This window comes from Mustela putorius, unplaced genomic scaffold (assembly GCF_011764305.1).
Source record: "Mustela putorius furo isolate JIRA1106 unplaced genomic scaffold, ASM1176430v1.1 tig00003909_pilon_pilon_pilon, whole genome shotgun sequence".
In the NCBI taxonomy this organism is placed as follows: Eukaryota; Metazoa; Chordata; class Mammalia; order Carnivora; family Mustelidae; genus Mustela; species Mustela putorius.
This window is the reverse complement of record NW_025422057.1, coordinates 5018487-5038568: the sequence shown is the minus strand read 5'-3', so window position 1 is coordinate 5038568 and position 20082 is coordinate 5018487. Positions and strand designations below refer to the sequence as shown.

The 20082-nt window shown below is 48.1% G+C and overlaps 1 protein-coding gene across 3 annotated transcripts in view; it reads left to right on the top strand.

Moving 5' to 3' along the window:
• Positions 1-20082, top strand: part of DOCK1 (dedicator of cytokinesis 1) — a 497269-nt gene that overhangs the window by 298414 nt on the left and 178773 nt on the right. For all 3 annotated transcript variants that reach the window (XM_045068856.1, XM_045068857.1, XM_045068858.1), the window contains exons 28-29: positions 5493-5594; positions 12736-12830. In XM_045068856.1, coding sequence (XP_044924791.1) covers positions 5493-5594; positions 12736-12830 — 197 coding nt within the window. The remainder of the gene's footprint in view (positions 1-5492; positions 5595-12735; positions 12831-20082) is intronic.

Here is a 20082-nt window from a genome sequence, read left to right as displayed (position 1 = left end):
GAACATTTTGAGGTATTCCTCAAAATGTTTTGTTGTTAACATTTTGGACTCCCTATTCTATTTTATATTTCCTCCTAGCAAATAGCACCCTTACACATTTCCCTTGTGGCTTTCCCTTTCTGAATACAGAATGCCTTCAGGAGCCCTAGAGCTTCCCCTTCGCTGTAACAAGAACTCATTCATCCAAGTCTTGCCTGGCTTTGGAATGGCAGACCCTGCTCTCAGTTCCTTCCCTTTCTCTACTTTCCGTGCTCATAATGTAGCTTTACAGTATTGGTTCTTTGGTTTGAATGCCCCCCAAAATGAAAATCATTTTGCCAAGGCTTCCATCTTCGCACCTGGACCACGAGCCTTGCCTGGTGCTGCTGAGCGCTGTTCCCACCTGTCGAGGGTTCCTTTTTCTTTCGTCTCTAGTGATGATCATGAGGTCTCTTTCCATCACCACACCTGAAACTTCAACATCTAAATGAGAGTTTCTCTTTAGAGTGCTTACCTCGGTGAAAATGTGTTCAAAATCTTTTAATAAGCCATCCCTAGAAGTCAAGAAGCATAATCCCAGACTTCAGTGGGATTCTCTGGTCCTTCAGACCTGGATTCCCCCCTCCCCCTGCACTTGGGGCTGCTTGCCATTTGGAGCACTTTGAAGAGAATTAAAATTTCTGCCTGTACCATGTGCCCAGAGAGAAGAGGCGGGCTGTGTGCCAAGTGTGAGCTCCAAGGTCGTGAGTACCATTTTTGTCTCGTCGACGGAACCACCAAGGGCAGTTTCGTACGGCACCTTCACGTCGCGTGGCTACCCTGCGTCTTAGTACAGCGAGGAGGCGTACACTCGCAGGACTGCTCCGGGCCAGGCGTTCGAATCCTTGGGGTTTCTCCTTCCCATTCACGCACTCACCCTTAGCCCTTACACGAGGCAAAGCAGACAAAGATACTGTTTCTAGGGTAGGTCTCGCCCTTGATTCCCGTTCTCCCAAATGTGTCCTTTTCAAAAATCTTTTGCTTCTGTAACCCGTGGTGACGTCATAGATTGATTTGCAAAATGTCCCCTCCTCCAAGGGAAGGGTTTGCATCTGCCTGTTGGTAGTTTTCCTGTTCCCGCTCCTGCCTGTCTGTCTGCCTGGTGCCCTGGGAGCCCAAGCAGCTTTGACACAGGAGCACCGACACATGGACAAGGTGGCCCGCAGCTGAGATTTTTGAGGCTAGGGGAGCCGGAAACACGGAACTCGGGAACAGGGACAGCTGGTTCCTGCTACCAGATGACATCTTCTTCTCTCAGGACCATCTTCTAAAATACTAACATATTTCCAGTTTAAAAAAATAATTTAGTTTTGCCCTCCGACCCCTGGTGCCTGTTTCTTTCCCTTCGTTCTCTTCCTTGTTGTTCCTTTATCTCTTTGCTTTCTGGTGCTCTATCCTCTATCGCGCCGCAGTATGGCTCAGGTAGTGATCTCCGTGCTTGCTCCTCGAGCATTTTCTCATCTTATTGAAATATTTCAGATTTGCATGTCAACGTTTGATGTTTTCATGGTTGCACCACGTTCCTCGATCACGCTCTGGGGGAGGGTTGCCTGATTTAGCCAATAGCAATACAGGGGACCCGGTTCAACCTGAGCTTCTGCTAAATGATACAGGGCTGGCTTCGTGTAAGGTATTCCATGCAGTATTTTCCAGCACGGTATTTGGGACATACCTATTTTTCTGTTGTCCACCTGAGATTCCGAATGAACTGGGCACCCTATGGCTTATCCCGCCGTCCTACAAAACATCATATTGTTCAACACAGTTGCTTGTTTTTCAACATGATGCACATATTTTCAGCAATGCGACGGACATCTTTAGGCATAAAATTTCATATTTTGAATTAACTTCCTTAGGTGGATTGTTAGCAGTAGAATTACCAAGGAAATGAATATTTTTTTTCTAAGACTTTTCAAAGCTGTTGCCAAATCGCTTTTTAAAAAGGTTATAGCAATTTATGCTCCCACCAGCAGTGTGTAAGAGTGCTTGTGCCCTGCCCCCTTGCTAACAGGATCCTCACTTAAATACTCCTTTGCTCTTTTGGCAGGCAAATAATGATAAATCATTTTCATCTGTGATTACTAATGAAGTTCACATTTTTTTTTTTTTATTAGCATTCTGTGTCCTGATTTTTAAATTTTCTGCCACTGAATCCTGACTTCTCTGCTCCTGCTTTGCATTGCTTTGAAATGTAAGGAATATGTCTGATCCTTATTTATTTCCTTGTGTTTACTCCGCCGCTGGGGCGGGACCCTGGTCCCCATGCTCAGATTTCAGGACGAGTTCTGTACAGTCCTCACCAGCCTACCTGCCAACCCCCCATTGTTCAAAAGCAAAAGCTTCCTAAGACTTCTAAATGCATTTCAAATAAATCAATTAAAAAGCATAGGAGAGTAGTTTTCTTTTGAGCCTGCAGCATGAAAGTTTTTTCACAGTTCTCCTTCATTGCTGCTTCTTGGGCATGGACTGGGTTCAAATACAGCTTCGGTAACCACTCCCTGGGTCTGTCCCCAGAACCAAACCCTCCTTCCCCACCCATGTCCGCTCTACAGAAGAGTTCTGCTAGGTTCATGAGAGCGTAAAGCCTCATGGTCCCCACATCCCTTCCCTCTGGAAATATGGGCACCCCGTGTGTGGGCCTCCATTCCAAAGGTAAGGGGGAGCATTGCTATGAATTTCAACAGGCATGTTACCCTGTTCCTGCTGGGGTCCAAAGCTTCAGCCTAGTACAGAGTACAAAATAGCAAGATTTGCTTCCTCTAAGGAAGAAAGTCTGAATAGTACACATGTTCTGGAATACTTCTGTAGGTGAAGTAAAATAGCACCTTTGTGCTTCCTGGCCTTTTGACCTCTAACTCATGGTATCGCCCTGCCTCTGTCTCCCTCCCTTGGCGGCCTCCCGATTGGTCCTCATCACTGTGAAGAGGCCGTTGGCTGGCCTTGAGAGTGCTGCGTTCTCCTGACTTCTTCATTTCATGCACTGTGCCAGCTAGCCCAGCCTTGGCCCTCCAGGAAGTTCACAGCATTCTGGGGCAATCTGCTTTCTCGATCGAGTATCTCTCTACTACCGGCTCGAGGACCTGCCCGGGCCCCCGATGCGTCGCTTTTGCTCCCTGGTGCTGCTTCGCGCTCCTGCTCTTGGCGTTCTCAAACCTGCTCGGGGGCCTCGCTTTCCTTCTTCCGACTTGATATTGACATTAAGTACTGGGGTATTCTGCATTGAATTACCCAAAGCTGGCTTTGGGATTTTAGTGATTCTAATGTGGAAGCCCCCATTTTTCAACTGTTCTGACCTGCAGTGAGATAACTTGAGCCCCTGCCAGGTGCATCTCGGCCGGTTCAGGCCCCTTCTTGCTCCGGAAAAGCTCTGGTCTCTGGAGGAGGAGCCCAGCCATAGAAGGCTGCATCGGGAGGAAACTGGGGGTGCCCGGTGACGCCCTCTTCTCATCCTCCTACAGCTTTCTCTGATGCCTGCAGAACGTGAGTCTCCATCTCACGTTGGCCATTAGCAGCGGCCTCATTTTTCTTAGAAAAAGCATTAAAATGTATATCTGGACAAGAGGAAAGACTTGAGCTCTGCTGCTAGGCTCCCACCTTGCCAACGGCAACACTAGGGCCGTGCCCACCTTTGCCGCTAACTCATGGCAGGGGGGTGCGTGGCGCTCAGCCTCAGTCTTACTGCCTGTAAAATGGGTCAAGAAGAGAGTCAGTGGTGGGTTTGAATGAGGCCTCAGCACAGCCCTTGACACATGGTGGTTGATTGACACATAATATCATGAAGACCCTTATCCAAGAGTAGCTAGCATCTTGTTAAGAGTAGAGAGACAAAGGCAGGTTCTCCTGAGCTCATGGGAATGCCAAATATTTACATATTTCAAAAGTTCATCTTCAAAGACATTGTGCCATTTTACAAATCCTTCCTCCAGCAGAAGAGAAGCATTCTTCATGTTTTCTTTTGTTTTTTCTTGTTGCTGTTTTTGAAGATTTTACTTATTTATTTCACAGAGATCACAAGTAGGCAGAGAGGCAGGCAGGGGGGGGTGGGGAAGCAGGCTCACTGCCAAGCAGAGAGCCCGATGCGGGGCTCAATCCCAGGACCCCGGGACCATGACCTGAGCCGCAGGCAGAGGCCTCAACCCACTGAGCCACCCAGGCGCCCTTTATCTCTTCTTTTGAACTCTGTCTCGGAATCTGAGTCTAGGCAATTGTCATCATTCACAAGTAATTTTACATTTCTGGGCAAACAGAATGTCCCCTAGTTCATACTTGTATTTGTTCAATTTGTGTCATGTACAATTTGGGGACTCATTTGGAAGCATACATGTGTGTTAGAGGAATACAGGGGATTGGGGCAAAGAGTGGGCTGTCCCGTTCACTGTCAAGTGTGTGTTTAGGTACATGTAGTAGACCTGGGGGTATCGGGTGTGCTGCTTGTAGGAGTGGGGTTCCTAAAGAAATGCGGTCTGGGATCTCATTAAAGAGGGCAAAACTGGGGATAGGCCTGAACGTGTGTCTCATCCAACAACTGGACCATACTTGTATTGGTTTAGTGGGAGAAAATATATGTCCCGTGTGTCTTAAATGTCATTAATTTAGGGGGACATATGGAAGAGCAAGGATGGCTTTTAAGATGTCCTGTGCCGTGACTCCCAGAAGGGGTAGACGGTGGACAGTGGCAACAGGACTACTTGGCCCTCCACCGACCCACAAGCTCAGTCCCCTTCAGTGCACACACATGCACATGTGCGTACACACACATGCACACACACACACCTGCCTGTGTGCACAGACCCGAGTATACCCACGATTGCACACATACCGGCTGCCTCTTCGTTAGCTGCTTTGGTCTTGCTGTTTTCTCGAGGTCTTGATTCTGTTGGTTGGTTTCTGTGTTCCCTCTTCCTCTTCCTTTTCTGCAGGAGAAACCCTTCTCTCGCCCACTTTGCATTCTGATGAGCCTGCCTGCCTCTTCACATTCTTCTTGTGGACGAGAATTGGACCATAAGTCATTGTGGAATCGGTGGTGATTGCCTCCAAATTGGCCAAGGGGGACACAGGCAGAGTTTGAGAAATAAAAGTACTCTCTTTGCCACGGCCCGAGAGGAAGGGCTGCACACGTGGTCCGCCCAGTAACAAGAGCAGCGACTTTCCGTGGAGCACCAAACAGGAGCGGCGGTGCTTTCAATCTTGTCTCTAATTTTTGCATATTTAATGCAAAACATATTTAGAGCTTGTCTTTCCAGCCTCAGGAAGCATTTAATGCAGTTCAAGAGAAGGAGGTGTAGCAAAGCCCAAGATGGTGAAGTCGGAGGGCCTGGTCCTCGTAATGCCAGCCATCCAGCCAGGGGGCTGGAGCTCGGGGACCCCCTGCCCACGCCCCTGACCCTTTCCACGACAGAATCTTAGTGGATACCGATGTTTCCTGGGAGTGGTGTTCTCTCCCCATCTAACTGATTCTTCTCATTCCTTTACAGGGAAACTTCGTGGCTTGTATGACAGCGATTTTACGGCAAATGGAAGATTACCATTATGCCCATTTGATCAAGACTTTTGGAAAAATGAGGACTGACGTTGTGGTGAGTGTGAATTTGGCCCTTTTCATAGGAGTATGTTTGGGGGCGAGTGTTATAGGCAAGACACTGTTGTCGGTGTTTCCATTTTAAGTATGACTTTCCGTATGGGGACTGATTTAAGTATAAATTTGTGTGGGGACTTGGCTCCAGTTGGTTTGAGAAGCTACCTGGCAAAAAGGAAGCTGTGTTTCTAAGAAGACGAGGGTCCCAACACACAGGCTTATTCTTAACACTGAATTTGGGAGTAACTCAACATGTCAGCCCAGAAAGGGATTCCTTATGCTCTGGGGTCACTGGAGATGTGGAGACCCTACCCATGGAGAGTGTTCTAGTAACTCCTGTTCACGTATTGATTGGCTTCTCAATAGCAGAAGGCAGAGAGTCTTTTCAGCTGTAAATCATACTCTTGTATTAATTAGCTCTAATCATGGGAGCTCATCAGCATTTCTCCAAATAATTCTTCAGTCTTCCTCAATGCAACTATGATACGGCTTAATTAGGACAAGCATAATAGAGGGGAAGTTCTTGCTTCAGAAGCACCTCCCTAACAACCTGAAATCCCGTGGCCGGACGGTAGATGTCTTCCGTGAAGCTGCCACCACACTCGTTGGCAGAATTCTCGGCTAGATGGTGACCTAAACTCTGGTAACACAGATTTCATTTCTGAGACCCCTAGATTCCTAGTGGATCTAGCAAATGGCACTAGTGTTTCTAGAACAAGGTTGGTGACACTTTACATCATTATATCTACTTTACTAAGGGAGGAGAAGAAGAATGCATGCGATGATTATTTTCCAAAGGATTATTTCTAATGAAAAACAGCCTTATTAATTGTTGCCACTCTGAGTGTGTTGCATGCATGTTTTTAAATTTCTAAGGAGACAAAAATGGGTCTGCACCTTAAAATCATAGCAATTTTCCTTAAATGAAAGTGAAGGAGAAAGAATATACATGTGTTTGTGTCTCTTGGTGTTTAGTTCTTTAGCTTAAAGGACGGATTGCTCAGGTATGTGATCTGTATTACCTTTGGTCCTGTCCCTCCTCGGCTGTCATGGTGGAGTGAAATCATGTGATACGGGGACGTTCCGTGCCATCACTGAATCTGAGCGGTATCCTTCATCCCCGTTTGGGTCAGTCGAAGGGAGTTACAGCCAAACCTACATGAACAGTTTCCTAGATGGCATTCCAGGCTGAAGAATACAGTTTTCAGAATGAGAAGCATTACCCGTCCTGGATACTTAGGGCTGCGATTAATCATTTGTCCTTTATCAGAACAGTCCTATGATCCAAATCCACACATGCAAACCGTGAAAAATATTTCATCTGAACCATTAAGAGGTGTCGTTGGTAGGGAAGCTCTAGTGCCTCGAGAAACGTGATTCTACAGAGTGGTTTTTAAAAATGACTCTAATTTGCTGAATTCTGAGTGGTGCCCTCTCTCCTTGCTCAGAGAAGATTCCAGATATTTACTACATGTTGTGGTCCTGATTTCCCGAGGGATTTTTTTTTTCCCTTTAGACACAGCAGTTCAGAAAATCAATTATGTGCAGACGATTTGATTTCCAGTATAAAATGGCATTTGTGGTTTGGATATCATGAATTCCTATTGCAAGGACTGTAGACATGTTTATTGTTGTTGATCTGTCAGAACCTTTGTGAAGTGTGTTCCTATCTGTTAACTGTACATAGAAAGTATTCGTTTTTCAACTCCGACAACTGCCCACAAAAAGGAGAGATCATTTTGTGTTCAGTAATTGAAAGTTAGTTAGTACTGCGATCTGAAAACAGCCTAGACCATATTCTTGGGACCACGTCCTCGTAACTGGTGCTGCTTCAGGTTTTCAAATTGAGCCCTTGTTTGGTTGGATGAGTGATCCCCATACAAAACTGTAGTCACTGTCAATGCCAAAGTCATGGGGTCAGCGCTGTTACTTTTACGGTCTCTCAAATGGCCCTGGGACTCCAGGCCAGGGAGTGGAGGGAGCACGGTGTGAGGCAGAATGATCTAGAAAAGAAAAACAATGGACATGTACGGGTCCATATTCTTGGGACAGACTGATTTCCAGTGTGGTGTGCCTCATGGGACTGTTCTGTTCCTGTGCAGTGGAGATGTTGAGTGGAAGGATGGGCGGCTGGCTCTTACCTGTCCAGCTGCACCATCAGGAACACAAGTAGAGAACTTGCTCTGTGTCTGTTGTAAGATCAGAGGTGATGAGGAGCACCCTGGACCTTCCAGGGAAGACGGCTGCCTTGCCACATGTCCCAGATTCCCACTGGGTGGCCCTACAGAAATGTCTGTTGAGTGACCGAATGAACAGTGCCCTAACTGAGGACAGTGCAGGTAGAAGTAATGCTTGCTGGTTAAATGTCAAGTGAAGGGGTGCCTGGGTGGCTCAGTTGTTAAGCATCTGCCTTCAGCTCAGGTGATGAACTCAGGGTACTGGGATTGAGCCCTGCGCCGGGCTCTCTGGCTCTCTGCTCAGTGGGAAGTCTGCTTCTCCCTCTCCCACTCCCTCTGCTTGTGCTCCCTCTCTCGTGGTGTGTGTGTGTGTCTCTCTCTCTCTCTGTGCCAAATAAATAAATAAATAAATAAATAAATAAAATAAAATAAAAAAAAAATAAATGTTGTGTGAATGCAAAACTCGAGGGCCATGGCCTTCTGGCTTCCGCATGGACTCACAGTGACTGTGTGTCCCCAAGCAGCCCCACCTGTCCCGTGGCCTCTCCACTTCTGGGTTCTTACCTAGGGAAGCCTAGGGAGTAGGCCGGTGAGCCAGCAGGCTTCTGTCTCTGGAATGCCCTGTGCCTTCATTCAGTGTCAGTCCCACCCGTTCTCAGGACCATGACCTGACAGCTGTTCCCGTCTCGCCAGGCAGACACACACCCTTTGCTCATTGTTCCTTACCCTGTGTGTCCCACTCAGCCATCAGCCTGTCCTGAGGTGGTCCTGACATCTCCCACCGGGGCCGCGGTGAGTGAGGATGCTCGTGGGGCTTAGGAAATCAAGGATGTTGGCAGGCAGCTGTCCATGTGTCTGCGAGACCCTCCGCTTATGGCTGAGCCTTGAGCTCCACATGGAGGGCGACCACACGGTGACCTGAGCGTCCTCAGTGGCCGGGGAGCCTTGTGCGGAATGTTTATTTCTTGGGGCCTTTTCCTTGTAAAACGAAGCTATAGTGGAGGAACTCGTCACTAGATGGTGAGTCTGGGGAGCGCAGAAGCCTTTCTCAGTGAATTCCCCCCGTGACCTGTTGAGCGTCAACCTGATGGTCGCACAGTGGAGGAAGCAGGCAAAGCAGACAGGCCTGCTCTCGGGGCCCTGTAGTCTGCGGGAACGTCCCCTCTAATCGGGGCGTCCTCCCGCCCCACCCCCGCTGGCCGTGCTGCAGCACAGTGACCTCCTGAAGTAGCCGGACCAGACGGAGTCCGCTGGGCAGGAAGGCTTTGCGGAGGAGAATCGTGGAGCACTGAGGAGTAGAAGGCTGAGCCCTGCAGGTCGGGGAGCGGGAGGGCCGCTGTCTTGCTCAGGAGGCTGTGCGGGGGCGGGGCGTGGGGGTGGGAAGGGGCAGTGAGAGGACCAGGGCTGAGGTGAGCCTCCACAGGGCCATCCGACCACACAGGACCCTGTACACCATGCTGAGAAACGCTGTGTTCTTCGCTTGTTTTCAACTTCCTACACCATTTATTTGTTCCTCTTTGTTTTAAAATTATTTTTCCAGGCCTTTGTCTTTTTTGAGTAACCTTTTTGAGATAATTGTGGCATCACATGTGGCTGTACAAAGTAAAATTCTACCTGCTTTCCCCAGTGCTAACGTTGTACAGATCTATAGCCCGGGATCCAGACTGAAGGGCGACGTTGCTGTGGTCCCCGGATCTCAGGAGCATTCCCCCAATTCTAGCTGTACTCTCTCCCCTGTTGGTCACGCAAAACTTCAACTGTGCAGAGAGCCTGAAAGAATAGCACCATGAACGCTATGATTCTTGCCACCCAAATGCACCAGGCACGAGCACTTTGGTTCCCGTAAGTGTGTGAGGATGGTGCCTCTGCCTTAGTGGGTCCGTGAGCCTCTCTCACGAATGAGGACCTCCCCCAACAGCCTCACTGCCGCTCCAGAATGTCACACACAGAAGCATGCATACTCAGATTTTCTCCATTCTTCCCGGTCTTTCTTGTCTTTCATGAGGGGCTTCCTCAATCCAGGATCCCGTCCAGATTCCCTCATTGCATTTGCTTGTGCCTCCTTCATCTCTTTTTTCTAGAACAGTTCCCTCACCCTGTCTTGTCTTTCTTCATGCTGCTTTGTATGGTTTTCGGCATACGTATGGTATGCTGAAATATGGTCCCTCCGTGGGACCGTATGTCCCGTGGTATGGTCCCTCCATACGTCCTGCACACTGGAAGCTTGGCCTGAAGTTCAGATCCATCCTTTTGGCAGGAGAGCTTCAGACCTGGGGGGATGTGCTCCCCGTTTTGCCCACTGGGAGGGTGGGGATGCCAAACTCTCCGTGACCTGACCGTGAGTTTGATCACTTGGTTGAGAGTGGGCACCAGCCTGACCTCCCCATTGTGAAGACTCCTAGCCCTTCACAACTGTCACGTGATCTTTAGCTTATGCTTCAGCATCCCCACAGCATTGGCCAGTGACCAGTCTCCTGCCCGTTCTTCATCTGATGATCCTCTACTGAGGGTCCTTGTCTGAAACACGTTCTCCTTTGGCATAGCAGGATTTCTTTCGAGTATCAAGATGCTTTGTCTTTAAGAACATTGGGAAGCCTCCGGGCATGTGGGTGAAATGGAAGGTTGGGAAGTGTTGGTGCCGTGGCCAGATTTGTAATTTGAAAAGGCCACTCTGGGTCAGGGGGAGGGATCATGAGGGACAAGAGTGGACTTGGGTAGGGAGGCCAGGATTCCCCTCAACAGTCTGGGTGAGAGAAGATGACCATTTGTTCAGTGGGTGCGGATGGGAATGGTCAGAAGCAGATAGATTCGTGACAAGAAGATTGTGGCTGTGGACTGACGGCTGTTGTTAGAGCTGCCCACTTATTATATGGGGCATCCTGTGAATAATCAAACTGAAAAAGGCAGCGGGAATGGATTGGCACTGAAAGAGGAAATTTTTTTTTTTTTTTTTTTTTTTTAAGATTTTATTTATTTATTTGACAGAGAGAAATCACAAGTAGATGGAGAGGCAGGCAGAGAGAGAGAGAGAGGGAAGCAGGCTCCCTGCTGAGCAGAGAGCCCGATGCGGGCCTCGATCCCAGGACCCTGAGATCATGACCTGAGCCGAAGGCAGCGGCTTAACCCACTGAGCCACCCAGGCGCCCGAAAGAGGAAATTTTCACCAAAGATCTTATTTTAGTCCTCTGTGTCCCCTTGTTGACTTGGAGATAGCAGTGTAATCGTCTGCTAAGCCTCATCGGCCATGGAGAGGACCATCGCCATGGCTAGTAAATTCTGCAGACGGACAAGGACGCCTTGCAAAACCTCATCCTCCACAATATGCAGCATTTTGCCTGATCAGCAAAGTACCAAAATTTAACAGCTGAGCCATACTAATGAAGTATGGGACTGTGTTTCCTAGGAAAAAAAAATAAGGGAGTTGGGGAAAATGTGCTTCTCTTCCAGAATAATAAAACCCAGACCCTGTATCTCAATTATTAGGCTTTGAGGAGTGATCAGCAAGAAAGCAATTTTATGCAAATAGAGATGTGGCTAAATGGTGGCACTCAGCCGGCCAAATATGCAACCTGGTCATTAAAATGTGAAACTCTTGACAAAGTGGGGAAACTTAAGTGGGGAAATATAAATTGCTGTTATTAGCCTTGGGAGAGATGCCCCATTCGCTGTGTCCAGGGCCCCCGGAGCACCCTGCCCGGCGTGAACTCAGGGCTTTGTGGTCAGAGCTCGTGCAAGCAGAGTCTGGAGGACGGGGGTGACTTCTCTCTCTCTCGAAGAGGCCCAGGTGCTCATCTTCTCCTTGACTGGGGGCCTCTACTGTCAAAAGGGGATCACGGTTGCTCACTATTTTATTCATGGTAGGGTGCACACAGTAGGCATCACTTGCCAGAATCCGGCATGGCTAGTTCGGTTGCAAAGAAAGGATTTGACTTGGCCCAGCAGCTCACCGATGCTATCAAATTTAGCTGGTGCCTTTTTGCGAGAAGCACTTGTTTACGACTTTGCTGAGAGTTGCTTTCTTGGCTGCTTAAATTCTGTACACTACCGTGGGCTTCACAGCCAGTGCACCTAATTATGATTCCATAGATTAAATAAATGAGAAATAGCCACTCATTTGGTAATCTCTGACCATGGCCTCATTTTTCTAAGTGAATTCTCTGTGGCTTTCCCCACCGTCCACGCTGCACTGGAGGGAGCTTGCAGACTCCTGGAGAGGTGTGCTTTTCAGGATACGTGCTAGTTCTGTGCTGGTCAGCTCAGAACAAGGGCCGGCCTGCAGGTTCAAGAAATTCTCCAGATTCTGACAGGCCCAGGCTGGAGCCCCTCCGACACGGATACCCCTTTGGTACGCCACGAGCAGCACAGCACGTCAGGGAATGACCCGTATGGTAGAGAGGATCGTGCCCAAGGTTGGCATCAGCGTCACTGAGTAGGCTGTGGGGTTGCAGCTGCCATCTGAAAGTGGCCACATGACCACGTGCTCCGATGGTTATGATGAACTGAGCTGCTGCAGATGGTCAGGAGTTCCCACCTGAGCCTTTGGCTTGTAAATTACATAAGAAAAAGGAATGGTATAACTACCCCATATTAAACCTGCTGGGCCCTGTTCATAATGAAAAATATGTTTTGAGTAAATCCTGCATGTGATGTTTGCAAAATGCACGTTTCCTATAAGCAGAAAGAATGCAGTATTTGTAACCTGGAGAGCTCCTCTTTATGACTATGACAGAGAGCCGCCCAGGTCCCGTTTCTGAAAATATCCCTGCGAAAGTTATCGCAGGCAGGAGGTACCCCGGCAAACAGAAAGCAAAAAGCTCCTGTGAAATACATCTTCATTACCTTTTAGAATGTTTTCATTCCGCTAAAAAAAATGAGGTCATTTATACTGTAATTATTCCAGAGGGGATTGGTTTTCTCCTTTCTCTTGGTGGGCTGTTGCAATGTTCTATTTTTTTTTTATTTCAGGATTTCCTGATGGAAACATTCATCATGTTTAAGAACCTCATTGGGAAGAACGTCTACCCTTTTGACTGGGTGATAATGAACATGATGCAGAATAAGTGAGTATGGAGGGGAAAGCTCCCACCTCTTCCAAGGTGTCTGATTCACATCTGCTGGGAGCAGTGGTGTTGCCTGGATACCACGGGGGCTCTCCTGTGAGGAACACATCCTCCCCGTTCTGTGATGCAAACAGTTGTTTGGAGAAGCAGACCTGGAGAGTGGGTGATTTCCTTAAGCTAACTTGGGGCTCTGCCTTCTGGGGAAACACAGAGCCGAGCCCTAGCCCCCTTAGCCTTGGTCTGCAGCAGCCTCTGGCCAGGGTACAGTTTGCCATCTTACTTTAACCACGTGTTTATTAGCCCAGGTGATTCTCCTCTGTCTAGGTTTTTGAAAGGTGTTTGCATTTCTCCTATTTCAGCTTTAAAAAGTGAGCATTTTCTTTGTACTTATTATATATTAATCTCATGCCTTGTTTATCATTTCCCCGTGAAGGCTGTTGGTTAACTTTCCAGTGCTTGTGTTCTATAATTTCTCTAAGCGCCAGTAACAGTCCTTGGGTTCTCAGTCACATGTGATTCCTGCAAGAAATGACCGTTGACCTCCTTTCTTCCCCTCCTTCCGTATTGCATTGTTCACGGAGATAATCGTAGATCCGTAGGCGTTGCGGTCATAAAAAGAACTACAGAGAGATCTGTGTATACTTTACCCGGTTCCCTTAGTGATAACATTTTGCAAAACTCGAACTCCTTGCTGCAGCGAGGGGCTCAGCGATGAGAGTTCATGGGGGTCCCACAGATCTTCCTGCGGTGCTTGTGCTTGGCCATGGCGCCTTTTCTTGAATCTGCTGACACGTGGGTCCTTCTCGCTGTCCATGTCGCACACGTCCACCTCGCCCCTCCAGCTCTACCCTCTCGAAAACCGGGGTACCCACTAATTTTTCTTCCACTCCTAAAATTTTGGCATCTCAACTGTGATGTGTAAATGGAATTATACCAAATGTAACATTCCAGGATTGGCTTTTTTTTTTTTTTTTAAAGATTTTATTTATTTATTTATTTGACAGAGAGAAATCACAAGTAGATGGAGAGGCAGGCAGAGAGAGAGAGAGAGGAGGAAGCAGGCTCCCCGCTGAGCAGAGAGCCCGATGCGGGACTCGATCCCAGGACCCTGAGATCATGACCTGAGCCGAAGGCAGCGGCCCAACCCACTGAGCCACCCAGGCGTCCCAGGATTGGCTTTTTTCATTCTCCTTCATCCCCTACAGATGCATTCAGGTTGCCGGGCACAGGGTCATTTGTTCCTTTGGATTGCGGGGCAGCGTTCCGTGGTCTGGATTGTTTAACCATTCACCTGCCGAAGGACAGTTGGGCTCTTTCCAGTTTGGGGCTATGACGAATAAAGCCTCCACGAACATTGGCATATGGAGTTTTATGTGAGCATAAGTTCATTTCCTTGGCATATACCCCCTGGGGTAGGTCTGCAGGGTTCTGTGCCCGCTCCTCGTTTAGGTTTATAAAAACTGCCTGACTACGGCTGTACCATGTTACGGTCTCGCTAGCTGGGTGATAATGAGCCTGCTTTTCTGCATCCCCGCCAACATTTGCCAGGGTCACTGTTTCTCATTTTAGCCCTGGGGAGAGATGTACCGTGTGTTTCATTGTGGTCTGGATTCGCATTTTTCCCGATGCGACAAACAATGGCATCATTCAAGAGACTGTTGACCTGGTCTTCGTGCTGACCAGAACTGAAGGCAGGCCATGGTGCAGAGTGTGGTCTCTCTTCTCTTCCTGGTGACCGTGAACGAGAATGGCACCTGCATCTCTCAGACAGAGTGGCCGCTGCGGCCTGGTGCCCAGCCCATCCGTTCCGCACCCTGGCGTGGGGCTTGAGGGGGCGCTGCTCCCTCAAAGGTCAGATGCGATTCACACCTCTAAGTTTGACTTGGCGCCTCTAATCCCAGGCTCCCACGGGGTAAACTGTCCGGATGGTACAGCTGCACTCTATTGAGTGGTGCTATTTGATGACGAGCGAGAGTCTGTTTCCATTTTTACCACGATGATCGCCTCATTCCCTCTCCCTTCTAGTCCATCCTTGGCCTTCTGCTGCCACCCTGACGTGTCTGAGCGTCTTCCCATCACCCCAGAACCGCAGTGTGGCTGAAAGCCACGTGGCCTCTAGTTCAAAGTGTGGAGCTCTGTGCTCAGAGCCTCCTTCCCTGGATATTCTGTCCAGCTGCTCCCGACGTGTTCTGTTGTTTCTGCGGTGAGAAGATAGCTTAACCTGTGGTCTCCAGAATCACGTGTTCCCTGCACATCAAGCCACTCCTGTCCCTGTGTCCCAGCTCACTGGCGCACGTCTGCGGGGCCCAGCTGCGGGACAGAGACACCCGGTGTGCGGTGGCATCTGGGAGCCAAGCCTTTGCATCTCATTGCAGGGAGGAGCGTTCTTGTCTGGGGGCAGGGAACCTCTACGAAGGAGAAGCCATGTCTGCTGTGTCCTCATTGCAAAGGCTGTGACGGCCACTTTGAGGATGAAGTCTGGTGTAGGTGATAATGGAATTCAAGTCTGGAGCCGGGCATGCATGCTCTCCTCTTGTTTGGGGTGCCCAGAGGCTGCAGCACCAAGAGACATCTTGATGAGGGACACACTGTGAATTTAAACTCCCTGTGGTTTATGTCACACATAAAATGTGGTACAGAACTGTCTCATCTAAAATCCTAGCACTCTGGGGCTGAGCCATCCAGCTGAGAGTGCTTCCTCTGGTAGAACTTTCTAAGGCTGAGCAGTGTTTGTGCGTGTACGTGTATCCCTGTGTCTGTGTGCCTGGGCGAGTGCTGGTACCAAGCGAAAGGTCTTGGGCTTGCAGAGATTCTGGCTGTGCGAGGCTCTGAGCCACGCAGGTTCCTGTCACAGTCAACACATGCTATAGTAACGGGTTCCCAAGCCAACATGTAGTGCAGAGGAGTGAGCCACAAAGGATGCATGTAGGTCAGTGTTTGTGCAGCAGTGAGTGTAGGCTTCGTTCGGGAATCCCACTGTGGCCCGCTCTGTTGAGTGAACAGTACTGGTTTTTAGAAGCTGAATTGGTTGGGTTTGGGAAGACACCTGGGTGTGTGGCCCTTCAGTTCTCTTGAACGTTCTTGCTTACATGTCCGCTTCCGAATGAAGAGCTTATTTCGTTTTTCATGGGAGGCGGTCATTCCTTGCGATGTGTCCTGTGTTTGCATCCGAGGGCTGCACATGAGCATTTGACAGGCTTTCCGTGTGCCAGGCGCTGCCGTAGGGATAGCCCAGGAATCATGCCCACATGGCCGCAGCAGCACTCTGAGACAGCTGGGGTTTTATGCCCATCCTACAGATGGGGAGGTTGGAGCCTGAAGGTTTGGTAACTTGCCAGAAGACACACCGCTGGGAAGGGATAGGGCCAGACTTTACACCCAGAGCCCCCCCTCTAAACCACCTTGCTACCTTGGATATGTCTCCCGTGCCTCAGAGAGAGTGTCGTTTTTAACCCCGGTGTCCTTCGAGTGCACCTTCCCTGGGAGACTCCTGCTTACCTGAGTGACTGTGAAGCACAGAAGTCAAAATGTTCTGTGCTCGGCTTTCTTCGCCGTGAAACGGTGCTTGTTGAAGAGGATATCACTGATTGCCGCAATGGAGGGAGTCCTGCTGTAAACTTCTAGAACAGAAGCTCACGACTATTGTAATGAAGTAATTTCCTAGAAATTATATAGATGCCATATGGCATTGTCTCTGTGCTATTACCTATTTGTTTTTTTTTTTTTTTTTTTTATCTATAACTTCATAGCTTGATACCTTCCATGTCACCAGACTGCTATGCTCTTCCTCTTCCCGGCATGGGTCAGAGACCTCCTTGCTTCCGCAGGATAAGCAGTAATTCCCAGAAGCTTCCACAAGCCTGTATTTAAGTTTAATGGCACAGCTGGACATGCAGTTTTACCATCCGCAGCTTAGAAATTGACAGATTCCGCCTCCGTGGTCTCTTCCGTGTTTGCTGCTTGTTCAGCTTTGTGTCTGCAAGTGTTCCATCATCCCTCAATACCGGGGGCTCGCCCAGTGTCATTGAAGATGGCGCCCATCAGTTCTGGAGCAATCACTCGTAAATCAGGAACCAAAGTTAGAGGATCCAGTGACTGTCCCAAGGACAGGGGTTACTTGGTTGCTATGTTCAGGGTAGCAACCGAGTGATGATGGCCTGACATCATAGCTCTGCTCTTGGATACAGCAGTGCCAGATGGTAAGATGACATTTAAGATGAGCACAGTTCACGTCTCGTAGAAGTGTGCTTGCGTGTTATCTCCCAGAAGTGCTTCATAATCTTTCCCGAGGGAAGCAAAGGCTAAGTCTCCTTGTAAGATCTGATGCTGTACTAGAAGCAGAGACCTTCTGTGTTAGCCTTTAAGTGCTAATATCCATCCTTGAACTCCTAGTAGCCAACTTTCCCAGATTTATGCTTCACGGTGTGCACATGGAGTCTAATACTGAAGACTCGTGCTGTGGGTCTCCTGGAGTTCTCTCTGGTTCTTGGTAGAAGTGTGGCCACTTGGTTGAGTTTCTGTGTCTTTCTTTTGTTCTTAGGACTTGAATTCATCCCAGTAGTGTGTCTGTACACTAAAAATCCCAGACTAGAATTGTGAGGCGTAGTCCATGAGTCTACTCGCTAGTTTGACTGAATTCCTTTTTCACCTTGAAGAAAGCTTTTCTTGTTAACTGCCATAATTTCACCTGAGAAAGGCACTTCTACAGTGTACATTGGGGGAAGAAAAGGGCAATACAGAGTTTAATTTTCAGATTTTTAACATTAGACTTCCTAACTCATGCTGTGTGTGTGACATGGACCAAAACCCTTCCTGCATTTGTCAACCATTTTGTTTTGCAACAGAATTTTTTAAAAAATTCAGCTACCCTGAATTGGATTCTCAGTAGGCTTTGTTGCATGTGTTCCTCTCTCAGGATAAAAAAAATAAATAAATGAAACCACCAGTTTTACTTCCTCAGATCACTCAAAGCTTGCAATGGTGATTATCAATAATTTTTGAGTGTCCCTCTGTATTAGCACACATTTGGGGTCTGGTACTTTCTGCTTTTGTACACGTTAAAGCTGAGGCCCATTTATGATTTGTGGTTTATATCCTACATACTTTCATATAGGGCTTGGTCTGTTTTATAAGTAATGATTCATAGATCCTGAATATAAAATAGAACATGGAAAACCATAGAGAAAACACGAAACTCTCTAGAAGCCAAGAGACTCAAAGCTGCCTGGAAGACAAAGCAAAAAGGAAAATAGAACAAGTTTCAGAATTCTCACTGGATGATAAAAAAATATTCCTTGTAGTTTGTCAGCAGAGACTGACAATGGGTGGTGTAGATCCTTCAGTGACACGTGGAGCAAGAGGAGATCGCAGTTAAGGAATCAGACGAGAACTCAGAATTCTGCCCGTGGAAGACGGGAGAGATCATCATTTCAATTTTAAAATGCTTAGAATCTTGCCACGTGGCATATATTGGCCATGACAGAGTCCGATCATAATTGGACCTACCTGGAACACTGCCTCATCAAATTCAGTGCATTTTGCTGACTTGCCAAATACAGTCTTGTCTCATTGTTGACCACTTCAACATTGAAGACCATCAGTCAGACACGATGGTCTGGTTTTATTTTATCTAGAGTCAAGTTAATCTTACTTTTGTCCTTAGAAACCTTGAAATTGTGTCTCTATTTGAAATTTGTGAGATCACCATTGCCATTGAGCTCATGGGTCTAGGTCAGGGTTTTTGATCATGGCCACGTGCAGACTGTCCCAGGACAGTGCAGGCTGATGTTTGTTCCATCTGCCCTTTTGATCCCCTTTCTTTTGGCTGTAGTGTTAGTGCATTTGGATGTGCCCCCTTCTGTTCCTCCTTCTCTCCCCCGTGAGTCAGGCATCTTATGACCAGAATGTGTTTGCCTCAGTCCATTAACACAGCACATTGTGTTTCCACCAACCTAACGTGCACAGTGCGTATTCACATCATCCTAATCACCTGTGGCTCCTCGTGTGCAGTAAATCTCCCGTGCATAGTTTTATAAAGGAGCCATTTCTCTCCTTCTAAATAGAGCACATTTCCCCCACTCGGCAGCAGTATCCATCAGATGTGTCGGAGTCCAAGATGGCAAGCTCCTGGATGTTTCTGCCAAGATTAATTTGGCGTGTAGTCAGGACAAGAAAGGGCCTTAAGCCTTAGAAAGGTATTCTACCTTTAAGATGCCAGGCTTCTTAAGGGTAAATCATGATAATGGTCAGAAAGCAAATTTGCCGGGAAGGCTGTTTGCAGGGACATCGCCATTTGGTTCCAGTGTTGTGGAAGAATTTTTGTCCTTGCTAGCACATACCTTGGGCTCAGAGCAGAGAAAATGTGCCATTTGCCCAGGGATGAAAGAAAGAGAGGTGGGGGGTCCCCACTCGCTGGGAAGCTGCTGCAGGGGCTCTGCCATCAGGCAGCCGATAATGGTAGCATTTGGGAGGACCGTGTTTTCCTGTTGGACCTCCTCCTCAGGAAACACCTCACCCATGGAAGGGCACGTGGCTAAAATCTTTGTGCAGGTTGAAAGCATGGACAGAAAGCGTTTTGGGCTCCAGAGACTCTTGGATTATTTCAAATCTTTCCCTTGAAGCCTGGAGTCTTAGTTGATGTTGTTACTTTTAATTTAATTTATTTTTTCAACTTACTGGCTTCCTACTGAGGTTTTGCATATCCAGTGGCTTGAAGATTTTAAGCACACCCAAGAATCATCTTTCCCTTTGAAACTCTGTACAGTGGCTGTTGACATAAACATTGTCACAACACGACTTACTGAGGACCACAGGAAAAAATAAATAAATATTGTTTCTCAGGAAAGAACTAAGAATTCAAAGTCAGTATAATGAAAGCATTCTGGAATGAAAATTTCCCCAGAGCTCAGCATGCCCACGTTTTACCCGGCTCACACACTTAATAATATCCGTCTTTGAACCTTTTTGCTCTCCAAAGAAATTGGCCTAACCTGAGATGTTTCGCTGCTCAGACATCAGTCTGCAGACACTGAGGCACACGCCTGCGGGTTGGACCAAACCAGGCTAGAGCTGAGCTAGAGGCAAGTCTCCTGGAGAAACACACGAGGCGTTTCTCTGGGACTGGGTTGGCCACTTTAAGCACTGGGATTTCAAGACAGATACCAAATCACATCTAGTAATGGCACCCCGGGTCCCCCAGCGGGAAAAGGACCCCATCTGCATGGTACGTGGCTGCCGTTGGGAGTTCCCTTTG